This window comes from Pseudophryne corroboree, chromosome 8, assembly GCF_028390025.1.
Source record: "Pseudophryne corroboree isolate aPseCor3 chromosome 8, aPseCor3.hap2, whole genome shotgun sequence".
Classification (NCBI taxonomy): Eukaryota; Metazoa; Chordata; class Amphibia; order Anura; family Myobatrachidae; genus Pseudophryne; species Pseudophryne corroboree.
Window position 1 is genome coordinate 310,098,529 of NC_086451.1, and position 22,034 is coordinate 310,120,562.

General features: G+C 47.4%; 1 protein-coding gene across 8 annotated transcripts in view; it reads right to left on the minus strand.

Moving 5' to 3' along the window:
* The window catches only part of MTMR1 (myotubularin related protein 1), a 314,872-nt gene that overhangs the window by 150,533 nt on the left and 142,305 nt on the right, over positions 1-22,034 (minus strand). For all 8 annotated transcript variants that reach the window (XM_063937377.1, XM_063937379.1, XM_063937378.1 and 5 more), the window contains 2 exons: positions 17,267-17,416; positions 16,994-17,182 (listed from right to left, as the gene is read on the minus strand). In XM_063937377.1, the coding sequence (XP_063793447.1) occupies positions 16,994-17,182; positions 17,267-17,416 (339 nt within the window). The remainder of the gene's footprint in view (positions 1-16,993; positions 17,183-17,266; positions 17,417-22,034) is intronic.

A 22,034-nucleotide genomic window follows, 5' to 3' on the forward strand; every position in this document is an offset into this window, starting at 1 on the left:
TTTATTAAATACATACACACATACATACATACTTACCTTAAGTTCCCACGCAGGTCGGTCCTCTTCTCCAGTAGAATCCAAGGGGTACCTGTTGAAAAAATTATACTCACGAGATCCAGTGGTCCAGGCTCCTCGGCAAATCCAGGGTTAATCCACGTACTTGAATAAAATAAAAAAAACGCTGTCACGACCACGAACTGAAAGGTGACCCATGTTTGCACATGGGTCACCTTGCCCCGAATGCCAGAAACCCACTTTGCCTTCTGGCTAAGTGGGTTTCTTCAGCCAATCAGGGAGTGCCACGTTGTAGCACTCTCCTGATCAGCTGTGTGCTCCTGTCTTCACTGACAGGCAGCACGCGGCAGTGTTACAATGTAGCGCCTATGCGCTACATTGTAACCAATGATGGGAACTTTCTGCCCTGCGGTTGACCTAAAGTGACGTCACCGCTGAGCAGAAAGTTCCCATCATTGGTTACAATGTAGCGCATAGGCGCTACATTGTAACACTGCCGCGTGCTGCCTGTCAGTGAAGACAGGAGCACACAGCTGATCAGGAGAGTGCTACAACGTGGCACTCCCTGATTGGCTGAAGAAACCCACTTAGCCAGAAGGCAAAGTGGGTTTCTGGCATTCGGGGCAAGGTGACCCATGTGCAAACATGGGTCACCTTTCAGTTCGTGGTCGTGACAGCGTTTTTTTATTTTATTCAAGTACGTGGATTAACCCTGGATTTGCCGAGGAGCCTGGACCACTGGATCTCGTGAGTATAATTTTTTCAACAGGTACCCCTTGGATTCTACTGGAGAAGAGGACCGACCTGCGTGGGAACTTAAGGTAAGTATGTATGTATGTGTGTATGTAATAAAATTATACTTTCACGGTGTGTGTGTCTTGTGTTTTTTTGGGTATTTTTTTAGTAATAGTACTACAGGTACCAGCGGGCCAGTTTTTCCGCCGCATGCTGGCACTTGTGGTTCTCCAAGTACCAGCATGCGGGGGAGGCTTGCTGGGACTTGTAGTACTGCTACTAAAAACAATATCTTTTATTTTTCAACAAAGGCTATCAGCCCTCCCATCCGCAGCCCATTGGATGGGGGGGGACAGCCTCGGGCTTCACTCCTGGCCCTTGGGTGGCTGGGGGGGGGGGACCCCTTGATTGAAGGGGTCCTCACTCCCCCAGGGTACCCCGGCCAGGGGTGACTAGTTGGATTTTTGATGCCACGGCCGCAGGGCGCAGTATAAAAGTGACCCCCGGCTGTGGCATTATCTGTCCAGCTAGTGGAGCCCGGTGCTGGTTTTAAAAATACGGGGGACCCCTACTCTTTTTGTCCCCCGTATTTTTGGGACCAGGACCAGGCGCAGAGCCCGATGCTGGTTGCTTAAATATGGGGGAACCCCTGTCATTTTTTCCCCCATATTTCTGCAACCAGGATCGGCTCAAAGAGCCCGAGGCTGGTTATGCTTAGGAGGGGGGACCCCACGCAATTTTTTTTAACAACAAAAAACACTTTCCCACCCCTTCCCATTGATATACATGCACGGATCTCATGGATCCCTGCATGCATCTCAAATCACGAATAAAAAAAGCAGGTCTGTTTTTTTTTAGGACTTTTTTGCGAATTGTAATTTTTCACGGCAGTGTTTTGTGTTTTTTTGCTTAGTAAATGACCGAGATTCGTATCTAAACAGGCGTAATTTGACCGATGGTGTATTCATTCGTAATTTTTTACCTGAACTAGCAAAAAATTACGAATGCCCTCATCACTGCCGTGATTAGTGTTTAGTAAATGACCGAGATTGACCGAGATGACACTTTGATGAAAAAACGGCATCTCGGTCAAAATCGGGAGCTTAGTAAATATACCCCTGTGATGCTATATAAACCATTCCCAGAGTAAGAAACAGTGCTTGAATTATAAGGTATCGGAGTCAACAAAACAGCGTAGAAAACAGTTCCCGGGTACTTGCGGCTGCTACTGAAGGAGGTAAGAGGGTCCCCCAGACGGGACCCGCTATTAAATAACGTTCCAGTCACAGTCTAAAGAGACAGATTGCGACGCTGGCGTGGACACTAACAGAGCAAGGACCCCACTATATCCACCAGGGCATAGGAGTACAGGTCAGATATGTAAATATCCTCTTTATTAAGACTCCATAGTACCAGGTGGTAAGGACCAGCATAGGGGAGAAGGCGCTTGACCTGTAGCCTCTCTCCCAGCTCAGGGCGCCGTTTACTGCTGGTGTTTCCGCCTTGGAGCTGCCTCATACTCTCCCTCACTCCCTGACTGAGACGCTGAGCGCCATCTTCTATGATTAGCTGCGACTGGTCTCCGAGACTGCAGGGCAAGGTCTCCTCTGTAAATCTGCCTGTACATCAGCGCCGTCATTTTACAGACACTTAAGCATTCTACAGGTCACTATTAAGACAGCGTTAGTTAAGAACAAGTGTACCTGTACCAGAATATTTTGTACGAGTATTCTGATATATACATCCGACCGTGCATTGTTTTATATTATAATATATATATATATATATATATATATATATAGTCTTCACCAGGAAAGAAATTCTCACTATCTAAAAAGATGGTAGCTCGTCATCCTCTCCCTTCTGAGTTGTGTAACAAGAGGGAAAATTAATAGAGATGAGCGGGTTCGGTTTCTTTGAATCCGAACCCGCACGAACTTCACTTTTTTTTTCACGGGTCCGAGCGACTCGGATCTTCCCGCCTTGCTCGGTTAACCCGAGCGCGCCCGAACGTCATCATGACGCTGTCGGATTCTCGCGAGACTCGGATTCTATATAAGGAGCCGCGCGTCGCCGCCATTTTCACACGTGCATTGAGATTGATAGGGAGAGGACGTGGCTGGCGTCCTCTCCATTTAGATTAGATTTAGAAGAGAGAGAGAGAGAGAGATTGCTGTGATACTGTAGATTAGAAGAGAGTGCAGACAGAGTTTAGTGACTGACGACCACAGTGACCAGTGACCACCAGAGACAGTGCAGTTGTTTGTTTTATTTAATATATCCGTTCTCTGCCTGAAAAAAACGATACACAGTCACACAGTGACTCAGTCTGTGTGCACTGCTCAGCCCAGTGTGCTGCACATCAATGTATTGTATATAAAGCTTATAATTGTGGGGGAGACTGGGGAGCACTGCAGGTTGTTATAGCAGGAGCCAGGAGTACATGATAAATAATATTATATTAAAATTAAACAGTGCACACTTTTGCTGCAGGAGTGCCACTGCCAGTGTGACTAGTGGTGACCAGTGCCTGACCACCAGTATATTAGTAGTATTGTATACTATCTCTTTATCAACCAGTCTATATTAGCAGCAGACACAGTACAGTGCGGTAGTTCACGGCTGTGGCTACCTCTGTGTCGGCACTCGGCAGGCAGTCCGTCCATCCATAATTGTATTATAATATATACCACCTAACCGTGGTTTTTTTTTCATTCTTTATACCGTCGTCATACTAGTTGTTACGAGTATACTACTATCTCTTTATCAACCAGTGTACAGTGCGGTAGTTCACGGCTGTGGCTACCTCTGTGTCGGCACTCGGCAGGCAGTCCGTCCAACCATAATTGTATTATATACCACCTAACCGTGGTTTTTTTTTCATTCTTTATACCGTCGTCATACTAGTTGTTACGAGTATACTACTATCTCTTTATCAACCAGTGTACAGTGCGGTAGTTCACGGCTGTGGCTACCTCTGTGTCGGCACTCGGCAGGCAGTCCGTCCATCCATAATTGTATTATAATATATACCACCTAACCGTGGTTTTTTTTTCATTCTTTATACCGTCGTCATACTAGTTGTTACGAGTATACTACTATCTCTTTATCAACCAGTGTACAGTGCGGTAGTTCACGGCTGTGGCTACCTCTGTGTCGGCACTCGGCAGGCAGTCCGTCCAACCATAATTGTATTATAATATATACCACCTAACCGTGGTTTTTTTTTCATTCTTTATACCGTCGTCATACTAGTTGTTACGAGTATACTACTATCTCTTTATCAACCAGTGTACAGTGCGGTAGTTCACGGCTGTGGCTACCTCTGTGTCGGCACTCGGCAGGCAGTCCGTCCAACCATAATTGTATTATAATATATACCACCTAACCGTGGTTTTTTTTTCATTCTTTATACCGTCGTCATACTAGTTGTTACGAGTATACTACTATCTCTTTATCAACCAGTGTACAGTGCGGTAGTTCACGGCTGTGGCTACCTCTGTGTCGGCACTCGGCAGGCAGTCCGTCCAACCATAATTGTATTATAATATATACCACCTAACCGTGGTTTTTTTTTCATTCTTTATACCGTCGTCATACTAGTTGTTACGAGTATACTACTATCTCTTTATCAACCAGTGTACAGTGCGGTAGTTCACGGCTGTGGCTACCTCTGTGTCGGCACTCGGCAGGCAGTCCGTCCAACCATAATTGTATTATAATATATACCACCTAACCGTGGTTTTTTTTTCATTCTTTATACCGTCGTCATACTAGTTGTTACGAGTATACTACTATCTCTTTATCAACCAGTGTACAGTGCGGTAGTTCACGGCTGTGGCTACCTCTGTGTCGGCACTCGGCAGGCAGTCCGTCCAACCATAATTGTATTATAATATATACCACCTAACCGTGGTTTTTTTTTCATTCTTTATACCGTCGTCATACTAGTTGTTACGAGTATACTACTATCTCTTTATCAACCAGTGTACAGTGCGGTAGTTCACGGCTGTGGCTACCTCTGTGTCGGCACTCGGCAGGCAGTCCGTCCAACCATAATTGTATTATAATATATACCACCTAACCGTGGTTTTTTTTTCATTCTTTATACCGTCGTCATACTAGTTGTTACGAGTATACTACTATCTCTTTATCAACCAGTGTACAGTGCGGTAGTTCACGGCTGTGGCTACCTCTGTGTCGGCACTCGGCAGGCAGTCCGTCCATCCATAATTGTATTATATACCACCTAACCGTGGTTTTTTTATACCACCTAACCGTGGCAGTCCGTCCATAATTGTATACTAGTATCCAATCCATCCATCTCCATTGTTTACCTGAGGTGCCTTTTAGTTCTGCCTATAAAATATGGAGAACAAAAAAGTTGAGGTTCCAAAATTAGGGAAAGATCAAGATCCACTTCCACCTCGTGCTGAAGCTGCTGCCACTAGTCATGGCCGAGACGATGAAATGCCAGCAACGTCGTCTGCCAAGGCCGATGCCCAATGTCATAGTACAGAGCATGTCAAATCCAAAACACCAAATATCAGAAAAAAAAGGACTCCAAAACCTAAAATAAAATTGTCGGAGGAGAAGCGTAAACTTGCCAATATGCCATTTACCACACGGAGTGGCAAGGAACGGCTGAGGCCCTGGCCTATGTTCATGGCTAGTGGTTCAGCTTCACATGAGGATGGAAGCACTCAGCCTCTCGCTAGAAAACTGAAAAGACTCAAGCTGGCAAAAGCACCGCAAAGAACTGTGCGTTCTTTGAAATCCCAAATCCACAAGGAGAGTCCAATTGTGTCGTTTGCGATGCCTGACCTTCCCAACACTGGACGTGAAGAGCATGCGCCTTCCACTATTTGCATGCCCCCTGCAAGTGCTGGAAGGAGCACCCGCAGTCCAGTTCCTGATAGTCAGATTGAAGATGTCAGTGTTGAAGTACACCAGGATGAGGAGGATATGGGTGTTGCTGGCGCTGGGGAGGAAATTGACCAGGAGGATTCTGATGGTGAGGTGGTTTGTTTAAGTCAGGCACCCGGGGAGACACCTGTTGTCCGTGGGAGGAATATGGCCGTTGACATGCCAGGTGAAAATACCAAAAAAATCAGCTCTTCGGTGTGGAGGTATTTCACCAGAAATGCGGACAACAGGTGTCAAGCCGTGTGTTCCCTTTGTCAAGCTGTAATAAGTAGGGGTAAGGACGTTAACCACCTCGGAACATCCTCCCTTATACGTCACCTGCAGCGCATTCATAATAAGTCAGTGACAAGTTCAAAAACTTTGGGTGACAGCGGAAGCAGTCCACTGACCAGTAAATCCCTTCCTCTTGTAACCAAGCTCACGCAAACCACCCCACCAACTCCCTCGGTGTCAATTTCCTCCTTCCCCAGGAATGCCAATAGTCCTGCAGGCCATGTCACTGGCAAGTCTGACGAGTCCTCTCCTGCCTGGGATTCCTCCGATGCATCCTTGCGTGTAACGCCTACTGCTGCTGGCGCTGCTGTTGTTGCCGCTGGGAGTCGATGGTCATCCCAGAGGGGAAGTCGTAAGCCCACTTGTACTACTTCCAGTAAGCAATTGACTGTTCAACAGTCCTTTGCGAGGAAGATGAAATATCACAGCAGTCATCCTACTGCAAAGCGGATAACTGAGTCCTTGACAACTATGTTGGTGTTAGACGTGCGTCCGGTATCCGCCGTTAGTTCACAGGGAACTAGACAATTTATTGAGGCAGTGTGCCCCCGTTACCAAATACCATCTAGGTTCCACTTCTCTAGGCAGGCGATACCGAGAATGTACACGGACGTCAGAAAAAGACTCACCAGTGTCCTAAAAAATGCAGTTGTACCCAATGTCCACTTAACCACGGACATGTGGACAAGTGGAGCAGGGCAGGGTCAGGACTATATGACTGTGACAGCCCACTGGGTAGATGTATGGACTCCCGCCGCAAGAACAGCAGCGGCGGCACCAGTAGCAGCATCTCGCAAACGCCAACTCTTTCCTAGGCAGGCTACGCTTTGTATCACCGCTTTCCAGAATACGCACACAGCTGAAAACCTCTTACGGCAACTGAGGAAGATCATCGCGGAATGGCTTACCCCAATTGGACTCTCCTGTGGATTTGTGGCATCGGACAACGCCAGCAATATTGTGTGTGCATTAAATATGGGCAAATTCCAGCACGTCCCATGTTTTGCACATACCTTGAATTTGGTGGTGCAGAATTTTTTTAAAAACGACAGGGGCGTGCAAGAGATGCTGTCGGTGGCCAGAAAAATTGCGGGACACTTTCGGCGTACAGGCACCACGTACAGAAGACTGGAGCACCACCAAAAACTACTGAACCTGCCCTGCCATCATCTGAAGCAAGAAGTGGTAACGAGGTGGAATTCAACCCTCTATATGCTTCAGAGGTTGGAGGAGCAGCAAAAGGCCATTCAAGCCTATACAATTGAGCACGATATAGGAGATGGAATGCACCTGTCTCAAGTGCAGTGGAGAATGATTTCAACGTTGTGCAAGGTTCTGATGCCCTTTGAACTTGCCACACGTGAAGTCAGTTCAGACACTGCCAGCCTGAGTCAGGTCATTCTCCTCATCAGGCTTTTGCAGAAGAAGCTGGAGGCATTGAAGAAGGAGCTAACACGGAGCGATTCCGCTAGGCATGTGGGACTTGTGGATGCAGCCCTTAATTCGCTTAACAAGGATTCACGGGTGGTCAATCTGTTGAAATCAGAGCACTACATTTTGGCCACCGTGCTCGATCCTAGATTTAAAGCCTACCTTGGATCTCTCTTTCCGGCAGACACAGGTCTGCTGGGGTTGAAAGACCTGCTGGTGACAAAATTGTCAAGTCAAGCGGAACGCGACCTGTCAACATCTCCTCCTTCACATTCTCCCGCAACTGGGGGTGCGAGGAAAAGGCTCAGAATTCCGAGCCCACCCGCTGGCGGTGATGCAGGGCAGTCTGGAGCGACTGCTGATGCTGACATCTGGTCCGGACTGAAGGACCTGACAACGATTACGGACATGTCGTCTACTGTCACTGCATATGATTCTCTCAACATTGATAGAATGGTGGAGGATTATATGAGTGACCGCATCCAAGTAGGCACGTCACACAGTCCGTACTTATACTGGCAGGAAAAAGAGGCAATTTGGAGGCCCTTGCACAAACTGGCTTTATTCTACCTAAGTTGCCCTCCCACAAGTGTGTACTCCGAAAGAGTGTTTAGTGCCGCCGCTCACCTTGTCAGCAATCGGCGTACGAGGTTACATCCAGAAAATGTGGAGAAGATGATGTTCATTAAAATGAATTATAATCAATTCCTCCGCGGAGACATTGACCAGCAGCAATTGCCTCCACAAAGTACACAGGGAGCTGAGATGGTGGATTCCAGTGGGGACGAATTGATAATCTGTGAGGAGGGGGATGTACACGGTGATATATCGGAGGGTGAAGATGAGGTGGACATCTTGCCTCTGTAGAGCCAGTTTGTGCAAGGAGAGATTAATTGCTTCTTTTTTGGGGGGGGTCCAAACCAACCCGTCATATCAGTCACAGTCGTGTGGCAGACCCTGTCACTGAAATGATGGGTTGGTTAAAGTGTGCATGTCCTGTTTTGTTTATACAACATAAGGGTGGGTGGGAGGGCCCAAGGATAATTCCATCTTGCACCTCTTTTTTCTTTTCTTTTTCTTTGCATCATGTGCTGATTGGGGAGGGTTTTTTGGAAGGGACATCCTGCGTGACACTGCAGTGCCACTCCTAGATGGGCCCGGTGTTTGTGTCGGCCACTAGGGTCGCTAATCTTACTCACACAGCTACCTCATTGCGCCTCTTTTTTTCTTTGCGTCATGTGCTGTTTGGGGAGGGTTTTTTGGAAGGGACATCCTGCGTGACACTGCAGTGCCACTCCTAGATGTGCCCGGTGTTTGTGTCGGCCACTAGGGTCGCTAATCTTACTCACACAGCTACCTCATTGCGCCTCTTTTTTTCTTTGCGTCATGTGCTGTTTGGGGAGGGTTTTTTGGAAGGGACATCCTGCGTGACACTGCAGTGCCACTCCTAGATGTGCCCGGTGTTTGTGTCGGCCACTAGGGTCGCTAATCTTACTCACACAGTCAGCTACCTCATTGCGCCTCTTTTTTTCTTTGCGTCATGTGCTGTTTGGGGAGGGTTTTTTGGAAGGGCCATCCTGCGTGACACTGCAGTGCCACTCCTAGATGGGCCCGGTGTTTGTGTCGGCCACTAGGGTCGCTAATCTTACTCACACAGCTACCTCATTGCGCCTCTTTTTTTCTTTGCGTCATGTGCTGTTTGGGGAGGGTTTTTTGGAAGGGACATCCTGCGTGACACTGCAGTGCCACTCCTAGATGGGCCCGGTGTTTGTGTCGGCCACTAGGGTCGCTTATCTTACTCACACAGCGACCTCGGTGCAAATTTTAGGACTAAAAATAATATTGTGAGGTGTGAGGTATTCAGAATAGACTGAAAATGAGTGTAAATTATGGTTTTTGAGGTTAATAATACTTTGGGATCAAAATGACCCCCAAATTCTATGATTTAAGCTGTTTTTTAGTGTTTTTGGAAAAAAACACCCGAATCCAAAACACACCCGAATCCGACAAAAATAATTCGGTGAGGTTTTGCCAAAACGCGTTCGAACCCAAAACACGGCCGCGGAACCGAACCCAAAACCAAAACACAAAACCCGAAAAATTTCAGGCGCTCATCTCTAAAAATTAATCGCCGGTGGATTCCCATGTCACCCGTCTCGTGGTGTCATCTACTCTGCCTGTCACCTCACTGAAGGAACCGACAGATAAGAGTGTGTAGGGTTGCCTGAAGTCTATTTACTCCCTTACAGGTGCTGTACATAGACCCACTATAGCAGCCTCCTGGGCTGCAAAAGGAATTGAAGCATGGGTTCAGGAATTAGAGGAAGAGCTGCCTCAAGATATATCTGACAATGCCAGACAATACCTGTCTCATATGACCACCACTGCCTATTACATTCAGGTGTTGTCTTCTGAGGCAGGTGTGTTGGCGGCCAAGGCATCGACTACATCCATCCTGGCTAGCCGTATTCTGTGGTTGAGGTCGTGGAAGGTGGACTTGGATTCCAAAAAGACCGTGGAGGTACTCCCTTTTAAAAGGGAGACATCCTATTTGGGGAAGATCTCAATAAGATTGTGACTGACTTAGCAACTGCTAAGACTACATTTCTCACGAATACTAATCCTTCTGTAAAGAAGGAAAAAAGTTGCCACTTTTCGCTCCTTTCAGCCTCAAGGGAAAGCAAAAGGTCAGGAATTCCCGAGACAATCTCGTGCTCCCAAAACCACCAAGCCCAAGGCAAAACAATCCTGGGCCGCCCATCAGCCTGCTTCTAAACATGACAAGACTGCTGCATGACGGGGCGGGCCTCCACCTGGGGAATCCCAGGGTGAGAAGCCGACTTCTGCAATTCACCCAGGTCTAGTTGAAGACCACTTAAGACGCATGGGTGCGAGAAGTTGTCTCTCATGAGTACACAGTCTCCTTCAAGAGACGTTCCCATTACCAGTTCTGCACAACGGTTATCCCTTCGGATCCGTTGTAGGAGCAAGCTCTGCAACTGGATGTGCGTTCACTCCTGGATACAGGAGTGGTAGTGCCGGTACCTCTGTCCCAGAGAGGCAGAAGATACTACTCGACCCTGTTTCTAGTCCCGAAACCCAATGGGTCTTTCCGGCCTATACTCATCCTCAAATCAAGTTCCGCATGAAAACACTGCGCTCAATTGTTCTGGCCATGGAACCCGGAGACTATATGGTATCCCTGGATATACAAGATGCTTACCTGCATATTCCTACTGCCATATCGCATCAGGAATATCTGCAGATTGCTATTGGCAACCTCCACTATCAAGTCCAGGCTGTGCCGTTTGGACTGGCAACAGCCCCTCGGATCTTCATCAAGGTTATGCCGTCATGATGGCTCATCTCCATCGCCAGGGAGTCAGAATCCTGCTGTATCTGGACGACTTGCTGATTCTGGTAAACTCCCAAGATGTCCTCCTCAGTCATCTACAACTGACGGTAAACTTCCTACAAGCCCACGGGTGGCTAATCAATTGAATAAGTCCTCACCGGTCCCTGCTCGGAGCATGGTGCACCTGGGGGCACTGCTGGACACACACAGTCAACGGCTGTTTCTGTCTCCAGAGAAGGTCCTGAAACTTCAGGACAGGATCAGATACTTCCTCTCAAGCCCAAGAGTGTCGATACACTCGGCGCTGCAAGTACAAGGCCTCATGGTGTCAGCGTGCAACATGGTAGAGTACGCTCAATTTCACTCCCGCCTTATACAAGTGGGACGGCCTACCTCATCGGATCAGGGCTCACATGATCTCCTTGACTCCGGAGGTTCGTCTGTCGCTGACCTGGTGGCTGCAGGACCAGCAGTTGAGCAGGGGCCGTACCTTCTGACTACAAACGTCAGTCTGAGGGGTTGGGGTGCGGTACTGGAGCAACACTCTTTCCAGGGTCGGTGGACAATGGAGGAATCACTCCTCCCGATAAACATTCTGGAATTGCGGGTAGTGTTTAATGCTTTGTCTCTCTCCCTGCCTCTGATACAGAACAGGCCTGTTCAAGTATGGTCAGACAACACCACCACGGTGGCATACATAAACCATCAAGGCGGTACTCGTAGCCGCATGGCAATGATGGAAGTGACAAAAATCCTTTGTTGGGCGGAACGCCATCTGCCAGCAATATCGGCAGTGTTCATTCCGGGAGTCCTCAACTGGGAAACGGATTTCCTCAGTCGACAGGACGTGCACGCCGGAGAGTGAAGTCTTCATCAGGAGTCTTTCAACTCCTAGTGGACAAGTGGGGGCCTACCAGATGTAGACCTGATGGCGTCTCGACACAATCACAAAGTTCCGGTCTTCGGATCTTCAAGCAGCGTTCGTGGACGCACTGACTATTCCATGGAACTTTCGGCTGCCATACGTGTTCCCTCCAGTGTCACTCCTGCCCAGGGTACTGCGAAAGTTCAAACAAGGAGGAGGAATACTACTTCTAGTCGCTCCAGCGCGGCCAAGACGGCATTGGTTCTCAGACCTGGAGGGTCTATTGATAGAGCGTCCTCTTTTACTTCCTCAGTGCCCAGACCTTCTCATTCAGGGCCCTTGTGTCTACCCGGACCTCGCCAGACTGGATTTGACTGTGTGGCTCTTGAAGCTTCACTCCTGAGGGCCAAAGGATTCTCTGAGGCGGTTATCCAAACTATGCTGAAGGCACGCAAACTGGCATCTGCGCGGATTTATTACAGGGTCTGGAATTCTTACTTCACCTGGTGTGCTGCTAAGAATTACGATGCCTACAAATTCAGTACTTCCAGACTTCTGGCTTTTCTGCAACAAGGCCTGGATTTAGGCCTTCGTTTGGCCCCCCTCAAGGTTCATATCTCTGCCTTGTCGGTGTGGTTTCAAAGAAAAATTGCGTCTATTCCTGACGTTCATACTTTCACACAGGGTGTTTTACGGATTCAGCCTCCCTATGTCTCTCCTGTGGCTCCATGGGATATGTATGTTGTCCTGAATGCCCTGCAAGAGTCTCCATTTGAACCTCTTGAGTCAGTGGACCTTAAATGGCTCACGGTCAAGGTCCTGTTACTACTGGCTATTGCCTCTGCTAGGAGGGTGTCAGACCTAGGTGCTCTGTCCTGTCGTCCACCCTTTCTAATATTTCACCGTGACCGGGCAGTTCTTAGAACTCGCCCTGGTTATTTGTCTAAGGTGGTGTCATCTTTTCACCTTAACCAAGAGATTGTGGTTCCAGCCTTTATCTCTTCTGATTTGTCCTCCAAAGAGCAGTCTTTGGATGTGCTAAGGGCTCTCCATATTTATGTGGAAAGGACTGCCTCTACCAGTAGGTCAGATACCCTTTTTGTACTTATTGGTTTTCACAAACGTGGCTGGCTTGCGAATAAACAATTCTTGGCCAGGTGGATTAGAATGGTGATTGTACAAGCCTATGTGCAGGCTGGACTTCCAGCTCCTGCTGCTACCAAAGCCCATTCTACTTGGTCTGTTGGACTTTCTTGGGCGGCCCGCCGAAGCACGTCCGCTGAACAATTGTGCAAGGCGGCTATGCGGTCCTCAGTGAACATGTTCATTATGGTCTATGCCTTCGATACTTCCGCCTCCCAGTATACCGGGTTCTCATACCCGCTACGGTGAGTCCCCCTCCCATGAGGAACTGCTATATGACTTCCCCGATGTTTTCCTGTGGAAACCAATGTACCCTGCTGCAGAAAAGGAGATTTATGGTAAACTTACCATTTTTAAATCTCTTTCTGTGAGGTACATTGGTTCCACAGGGCACCCACTCTGATGCACCTAGATTCTATGGGTTTATATGGCATTAGCCGCTAGTCCTTTCTCCTGTCGTGAGAATGTGGTTCTATGTGACTAACATCTACCTTCTCTTTTACCTGATCCTGCACTGGTTAACCAAACTGAGCACACAGTGCCTGGAGGCGAGGTTATAGAGGAGGCCCCAATGCATCCTGGGACAGTCTAAAGCTTTAGCCTGTTGGTGCCTGGATCAAGAACCATCTCTACACCTGATGTTTCCCTGTGGAATCAATGTACCTCGCAGAAAGAGATTTAACAATGGTAAAAGTCTACCATAAATCTCCTTTTTGTCGGCATGATGAATGTTAAAGTATACCAAACCCGAACTCAACTAGTTTCACTGGTTTTGCCAACATCGCCAGGAAGACAAATGAGCAATGCACAGTGTTATAGCTCTCAGTTTAATACTCTTGGAATGTTTTTTGGGAAGCAACGATTTCTATGTTGCTAGGTAGATTAACTGATTGTCCATTTTCTGCTACAATTTAAAAGTACTAGACCTTAGATTGGGCTTGGTTTTCTTCTATAGGTCAACAAGTTTAGCTATACTGGGGGACCTTTCTGAAAAGTAAGGGTGTAGAAAATGCGCATACAGAGAAAAGGAATAGGGTCAATAGAAATATATACCTCGGCGATCGGTTTGCAGGCTTCTGTGCAATGGCCAATTCACCAACTAAACCCCCATCATTTATTTACTGATGTGGTAAGAATAAGTGCGCTTGCCATGGTGAGTGCTGAATAATTTTATATATATATATATATATATATATATATCTATCTCCATCCCTCCAAAGGAACCGGCACTCGGAGACAACACTTAAGCAAAAAATAATTTTGTATTAATCCATAGTCAACGTTTCGGGACAGCATGTCCCGTCGTCAGGACAAGTATAACACACTTGTCCTGATGACGGGACGTGCTGTCCCGAAACATTGACTATGGATTAATACAAAATTCTTTTTTGCTTAAGTGTCGTCTCCGAGTGCTGGTTCCTTTGGAGGGATATTGGTGTGCTTTTTGCTTGTTGTGCAGTTTGTAGGAGTGCCGGCTGTTTTTGGATATATATATATATATATATATATAGAGAGAGAGAGAGAGAGAGAGAGAGAAAAACTCACGGAGACTGGATACGGTTAACAAACGGACAGCTGAAGCTGACGTCATTGGCTCCCGTCAGCGCCTACGGACCGGCATCACTAGGGGGCGGGGGCCGCAACCTGCAGACCATCACCATGGTGATGAACTAAACTTTTTGTTTAGTTCATCACCATGGTGATGGTCTGCAGGTTGCGGCCCCCGCCCCCTAGTGATGCCGGTCCGTAGGCGCTGACGAGAGCCAATGACGTCATCGGTCCACGACGGGTGCGGGAGCGCACAGCCAGCACGAGGTTTGGGTAAGGTATATATGTTTGTTTGTGATTTGTATCTGGTTGTCTTGAAAAAAGAAGTAAATTCTGAAACGTTGACTACACACCAGCTTCAGCTGTCCGTTTGTTAACCGTATCCAGTCTCCGTGAGTGCCGTCCCGCTGGCTTGCTTGCATATACAGTGTGTCTAGGTCGGGCACCGGAGCATGCTGTTATTTACAGTTAAGTGGAGTGCCGAACACTTCTGGTTTCTATATATATATATATATATATATATATATATTTATTTTTCTTACCCTCCCCAAATACCCCAACCCTCCCTTCCACCAGACTAACCTTAACCCTCCCCGGGGTTGCCCAACCACCCTAACCTTTCCTCCCCGAAGCCTAACTCGGACTAACACGAATAGTGGGCGGGATGCCGGATGTAGGGATTTCGGCATTAGCATTTCGTCTGCTATCTGAGTTCTGGCATCTGCATTGTGGCCGTGTGTTGGGATTCCAACTGCTGGCATCCCGACCACATCACACACACTACAAGTTTTTAGCATTATTTACAGCAAATAATTAGACTCCAGGAGCAGTTCAATTAGATGCAATGTGGGGGCAATGCTGGTGATGTGCAATTGTGACAATACACAGGATAATACATGACGTATGCATGATGACTGTATGTACTGTATACGGGATGTGTGTACTACATGCTGCCAGTACTTAGCACCAAAATGTGCGATCTTACAGCGCATCTAACTGAACTGACTACTGGCAGCTGGGAGACTTCCCATCAAGATCAGCTGTAAGAAAGTTACAGTTATTGGAGTTATTGTCAAGATCACCAACGGTAAAAGTTAGTTATTATACCCTCAGGGGTGTGATAAATTACGCCTGTTAATGGTGCTCCCAGAGTCAGTAGTATTAGTCAAATAGAAACTCTCCAGACCTTAATATACCCTCAATAATATCCTCATGGATTTAATGTAGCACTTAGGGGTCTATTTACTAAGCCTTGGATGGAGATAAAGTGGACGGAGATAAAGTACCAGCCAATCAGCTCTTAACTGTCATTTTTCAAACACAGCCTGTGACATAGCAGTTAGGAGCCGATTGGCTGGTACTTTATCTCCAGCGACTTTATCTCCATCCAAGGCTTAGTAAATAGACCCCTTAATCTCATACCATTACTGAAACAGATTTATTTTTAATCAAAGAGTAAATTATTTCCTCTTTTTAATATATGGTTTCAAGTATTTATGATCGGTTTTATTTTTCTCATAACATTTGTGTCATTTTGACATTTGGGTTCCTTTTGTTAGTAGTTCTGTATGACATCAATGTGATCATTATTACATGTTCAAGTATAATCGCTCTGTACATGTCAGTTATTTGTAGCTGTACACACACACACACGGAGATCACATACATCCTTTAGTGCTTTGTAAACTATTGTTTTTACTAATCAATTTTTCATATGGTATTTCACAACCATCATTACTATTACACGGTTCTATCACAGTAAAAAGACAAGCAGTTTAAAACACCACTTATATATTATGTTAATATATTATTGCAGGTATCATGAGTGCTATACATAGCCAAGTGAATGACTGACATGATATAGAGGCCACGTGTAACATGGATGGAATTGGTGAATGGAGCTGAAATGAAGGAGGGAGATAAATACTGATGTCGGGAGTTCAGGTCACCTTCACTCACGATGTGCTAGCGATAGATCACATGCAATCTAATGTTAAAGCACCTCATTGCAAGCGACAGGCCAGATCGTATCTGCTGCAGGTAAGATCTGAAAACCCTGCTTATGACCCCCGGGAGCACGCCTCAGATCGTAACCATAAGTGGAACACATACGATGTGGCCCAGTTATTTGCGATACGTCGGCCCGATGCGTTGAAATGGCACCAAAAGGCACAATATCGTCCTAGTGTATAGGCACCCTAAGTGATGCTATAGTTTAAATGAACCCCAGCACTTTCCTCCGTTCTCCATTTGTGAGTAGTCTTCAGTACAAATTTCAGGTTTGATATTAAACTGTTGAATTCTGCAACAAGATGTCAAGATTCCCTTTTGAAGTAGAACACATGGCAATGCCCATAATCACCACACATTTGTAACCGGTACAAGAAAAAGAATAATCTAATTTGTTGCTATGGGCAACATCTCCTTTTCTAGATAATTACTCCTAGAACTCTTTCACAAAGATCTCCCACTATGCCTTGTGATTAAAGAAAGAGAAATAATCCTCATAACAATGGTCAATTACTCAGTAACCCATGGAAGCAAAATGCTACATTTTCTGGGTTTAGATTCTGAAAACGCTTTGGGGAAACTCCTATTCACCAGTGCACATGCTAACACAAGGACCAAGGCATACTGAGTGAGCCTAAAGAATTAAGCACATTTCTTATATACAAGGAGCACATTCCGATTTCTGAAGTCACCTTGTTAGTGTCAGCAACACTATTCTGTCTGGCATCAAAGATAATAAGTTTGTGTGACTGAGCATTTGCATCCATTATAGTCTGTAAATACTTTTCATCCTCTTTACAACGCTTGTCATTGGGCCCAACAAGAGGCTGGCTGCAGCGGGTTATTGTGGCCTGGCTTTCTGGGTGGATCCATGACAGAACCTGCAAACAAAAGCATGGTCATATTCTTTTCATACTTTATAGTATCACAAACATCAAAACATGATCAGTAAGGTGAGGTCTTACCGGAATACGTCCTTTGGATCTAAAAGCTGCAACTCTGGCCACATCATCATCCACCACGCTTGTGGGTATGACAATGACCGCTGGGTATGTATCACACAGCTCATAGGTACTATTGATTTTAGTGATCTTCCAGCTCTCATTGGGTAAACCCTAAACGGAGGCAACAAGAATACTTAATACAGGTTGAGTATCCCTTATCCAAAATGCTTGGGACTAGAAGTATTTTGGATATCGGATTTTTCCGTATTTTGGAATAATTGTATACTATAATGAGATATCATGGTGATGAGAACCAACTCTAAGCACAGAATGCATTTATGTTTCATATACACCTTCTACACACATCCTTAAGGTAATTTTAGCCAATATTTTTAATAACTTTGTGTATTAAACATACATTGAGCCATCAGAAAATAAAGGTTTCACTATCCCACTCTCACAAATTCCGTATTTCTGTATATTCCATATTTCGGAATATTTGGATAAAGGATACTCAACCTGTATGCACAGTGGATTATATTATTACAGTGATGAGCAGCGTATAAGATTCAATTGAAACAGTACAAAAATTTAACACACTGAAGTAATGTTTAGTTCTATGTATTTAAATATTTAGTAACTAACATTCCTGTTGGGAAGTTTTATTCCCCATTCTATGCTTACCGTTCAGTATGGTAGCTGGGCTGGTACCCAAAGTTTACTTTATTATCTATAATCTCCTGCACTACAGCTTACTACATTATCCTGCTGCACTCGCTCTCGCACCAGCAGTGTAAGGAAGCTATCCACATGAGAACCAGTAGAATTGGAAAAGAATATTTCTGCTGCGGGGTACACTGGGCTCCACAGGGAATGACATTGGGGATGTAGAGTAGGATCTTGATCCGAGGCACCAACAGGCTAAAAGCTTTGACTGTTCCCAGAATGCATAGCGCCGCTTCCTCTATAACCCCACCTCCGTGCACAGGAGCTCAGTTTTGTAGTTGGTGCCATGCAGTGCAGGCATACAACAGGTGGGCTGCTCCAGTAGCCCTGAGAAGAGCTGAATACTTCAAGGGCTGCAGCAGAGGCACTGCGAGTGTTAGATGTCAGTCAGACATCTCCTGCTGCAGCTCCATCACCTCCCCCAGTGGCGCTGTATACTTCTGCACCCTGGTTGCCGAGTATTTACAGCGGAGGCTCCGGATCAGGTCTCACATGATCTCCTTGTCTCCGGAGGTCCATCTGTCACTGAGCTGGTGGCTTCAGGACCAACGATTGAGCAGGGGTCATCCCTTCTGGATCTCCAGCTGGGTCCTTCTGACGACGGATGCCAGTCTGAGAGGTTGGGGCGCGGTGTTGGAACAACACTCCCTTCAGGGTCGGTGGACCAAGGAGGAGTCTCTACTCCCGATAAACATTCTGGAACTGCGGGCAGTGTTCAATGCTCTGAACTTGGACCAGCATTTAATACAGAACAGACCTGTTCAAGTACAATCGGACAACGCCACCACGGTGGCGTACATAAATCATCAAGGCGGCACTCGCATGGCAATGAGGGAAGTATCCAGAATTCTTCAGTGGGCAGAACGCCATCTGCCAGCCATATCGGCAGTGTTCATTCCGGGGGTCCTAAACTGGGAAGCGGACTTCCTCAGTCGTCAGGACGTACACGCCGGAGAGTGGAGTCTCCATCCAGAAGTATTTCAACTCCTATTGGGGCCTCCCAGATGTGGACCTGATGGCGTCTCGACACAACCACAAGGTGCCGGTCTTCGGAACAAGGACAAGGGATCCGCAAGCAGCATTCGTGGACGCACTGGCAATTCCATGGAACTTTCGGCTGCCCTACGTATTCCCTCCAGGGTCACTCCTGCCCAGAATACTAAGGAAATTCAAGCAAGAAGGAGGAATCCTACTTCTGATCACTCCAGCGTGGCCCAGACGGCACTGGTTCTCAGACCTTCAGGGTCTATCGTTCGAGCGTCCTCTTCTGCTTCCACAATGACCATATCACTGACCTGGTCGAAGGGTGTTGTGGACTCGGGGCTTCTTCCGGTGACAGGGAAGAGGAACCGCTACTGGGTCGCAATAGAGATGGCCGGATGTAGGTCTTCTTCATACAGGATGAAGACGGTAAGCAGGAAGCACGGAGGAATGATGAAGGTCTCCTGAAAAACAAGACTAGTGAAAGTGCTGAGTGCTGAGGTACAGAGATGCTGGTATTATTGAGGTGCTGAAGGCACTGAGGTGCTGAGACACCGAGGTACTGAGGTGTTGGAGTTCTGTGATACTAAGGTGCAGAGGCTCCGAGGTGCTGAGGTTCTATGGTGCTGAGGCACCGGAGTGCTGAGGAACAGAGGCACTGAGGTGCCGAGGTACTGAGGTGCTGATGGCGCTCAGGCGCCTTGGTGGCACGGAGGTGCGTGATAGCGCTCGGGCGCTTGGAGGCACGGAAGTGCGTGATGGCGCTCGGGCGCTTGGAGGCACGGAGGTGCGTGATGGCGCTCGGGCGCTTGGAGGCACGGAGGTGCGTGATGGCGCTCGGGCGCTTGGAGGCACGGAGGTGCGTGATGGCGCTCGGGCGCTTGGAGGCACGGAGGTGCGTGATGGCGCTCGGGCGCTTGGAGGCACGGAGGTGCGTGATGGCGCTCGGGCGCTTGGAGGCACGGAGGTGCGTGATGGCGCTCGGGCGCTTGGAGGCACGGAGGTGCGTGATGGCGCTCGGGCGCTTGGAGGCACGGAAGTGCGTGAAGACACTGGAGACACTGGGACACTGGAGACACTGGAGACACTGGAGACACAGCGGAAAATAGGAACAAGGGAGCTCTGGAAATCACTGCTTCAGACAAGCAGAACGATGATACACAGGCGCCGGCTCCCTGCTCGGCGTCTGGCTTTGAACCTCCCGCCTTGGTCTGATTGGCGGAGCGGGCAGATGACGTCAGCCCCGCTCCGCCTACCTAATCTAAAGCAGCATGGCGGCGCCCTCGCTCCGGGAGCCGCCGGAGAGACCCGCCGACCCGACGCCGGACCCCCGAGGCCGCCGGAGGGGAGAGACGCCAGGCCATCCAGGACACCCGCAGCGGTAAGCGCGGCCGCCGCTGCCCGCGGGGTGTGACAGTACCCCCTCCTCCAGGAGTGGCCCCTGGACACTTTCCGGGTTTAGTTGGATGTCTGGAATGGAAGATTCGAACCAGTCGGGGAGCCATTACCTCAGTAGCATTGATCCAACTTCTCTCTTCAGGACCATAACCTTTCCATTCTACCAAGTACTGTAATTTCTTATGAAAATAACGAGAGTCAAGAATAGCTTTGATTTCAAATTCTGTCCCAGCTTCAGACACAGTAGTAGTTGGCCTAGGAGATGCTGAGTGGAACCGATTTAGAATGAGGGGGCGGAGGAGAGAGACGTGGAAGGAGTTTGGAATTCGAAGGTGGGAAGGCAACTCCAATTTGCAAACGACCGGGTTCAAGACTTGCCGCACTGAGAAAGGACCAATGAACCTTGGGGCAAATTTCATGGTGGGTACTTTCAAACGAAGATTGCGGGTAGAGAGCCATACCTTGTCACCAACCTTATATTGAGGAGCTGCTCGTCGTTTCCTATCCGCAAAGAATTTATAGCGACCGGAAACCCTCTTAAGATTGGCATGAACTCGGCTCCAAATTTGAGTGAAATGTCGAAGAGTTGAGGCTGCAGCAGGAACTTCTTCTGGAGGACAAATGGGCAACTCCGGAACTTGGGGATGAAATCCATAATTAATAAAGAATGGAGACTCACCAGTAGAAGAATGATAAAAATGGTTGTGGGCAAACTCAGCCCACGGCAACAACTCCACCCAGTTATCTTGAGAAGGGGAAAGGTAAATGCGGAGAAAAGTCTCTAGATCCTGATTGACGCGTTCAGTTTGCCCATTAGTCTGTGGATGGTAAGCAGAAGAGAATTTGAGCTTAATTTGTAGAGTTGAACAGAGGGCTCTCCAGAATCTCGCTGTAAACTGTACTCCCCGATCTGAGACTATTTCCAGAGGTAACCCGTGCAGGCGGAAATGCTCTTGGATGAATAACAGGGCCAACTTGGAAGCGGAGGGTAATCCGGTCAACGGAATAAAATGTGCCATCTTAGAGAATCGGTCAATGATCACCCAAATGGTGTTATGACCCTTAGAGAGCGGTAATTCAGTAACAAAGTCCATCGAGATATGAGTCCAAGGCTTTTTAGGAATGGACAAAGGATGCAACAAACCCGTAGGCGGCAGACGTGGAGTTTTGTGCTGAGCACATTGAGGACACGAATTGACATACTCTTGAACATCTTTTTTCATAGTGTCCCACCAGTATGATCTTCGCAGAAATTCCCACATTTTCTGAATTCCCGGATGACCAGAAAACTTAGAAGTGTGTGCCCACTGCAACAGTCTCGGTCGAAATTTAACTGGTACCGACATTCTTCCCGGAGGAGGACCCAACCTAGTGGGAGCTGCAGAAATAGAGATGGGACTGAGGATTAATGCCTTCCCCATAGTATTCTCCTCATCGGAAGCCATCACTGAACGGGATAGGGCATCCGCTTTGGTATTTAGAATTCCAGCCCGATACTTGATGATAAAGGAAAATCTGGTAAAGAAGAGCGCCCATCTCGCCTGACGGGGGTTCAAACATTGGGCCGTCTTTAGATACAGTAAATTCTTGTGGTCCGTAAAAATTGTGATTAAGTGTTTAGCACCCTCCAGAAGATACCTCCATTCTTCCAACGCAGATTTAATTGCCAGTAGCTCTTTGTCTC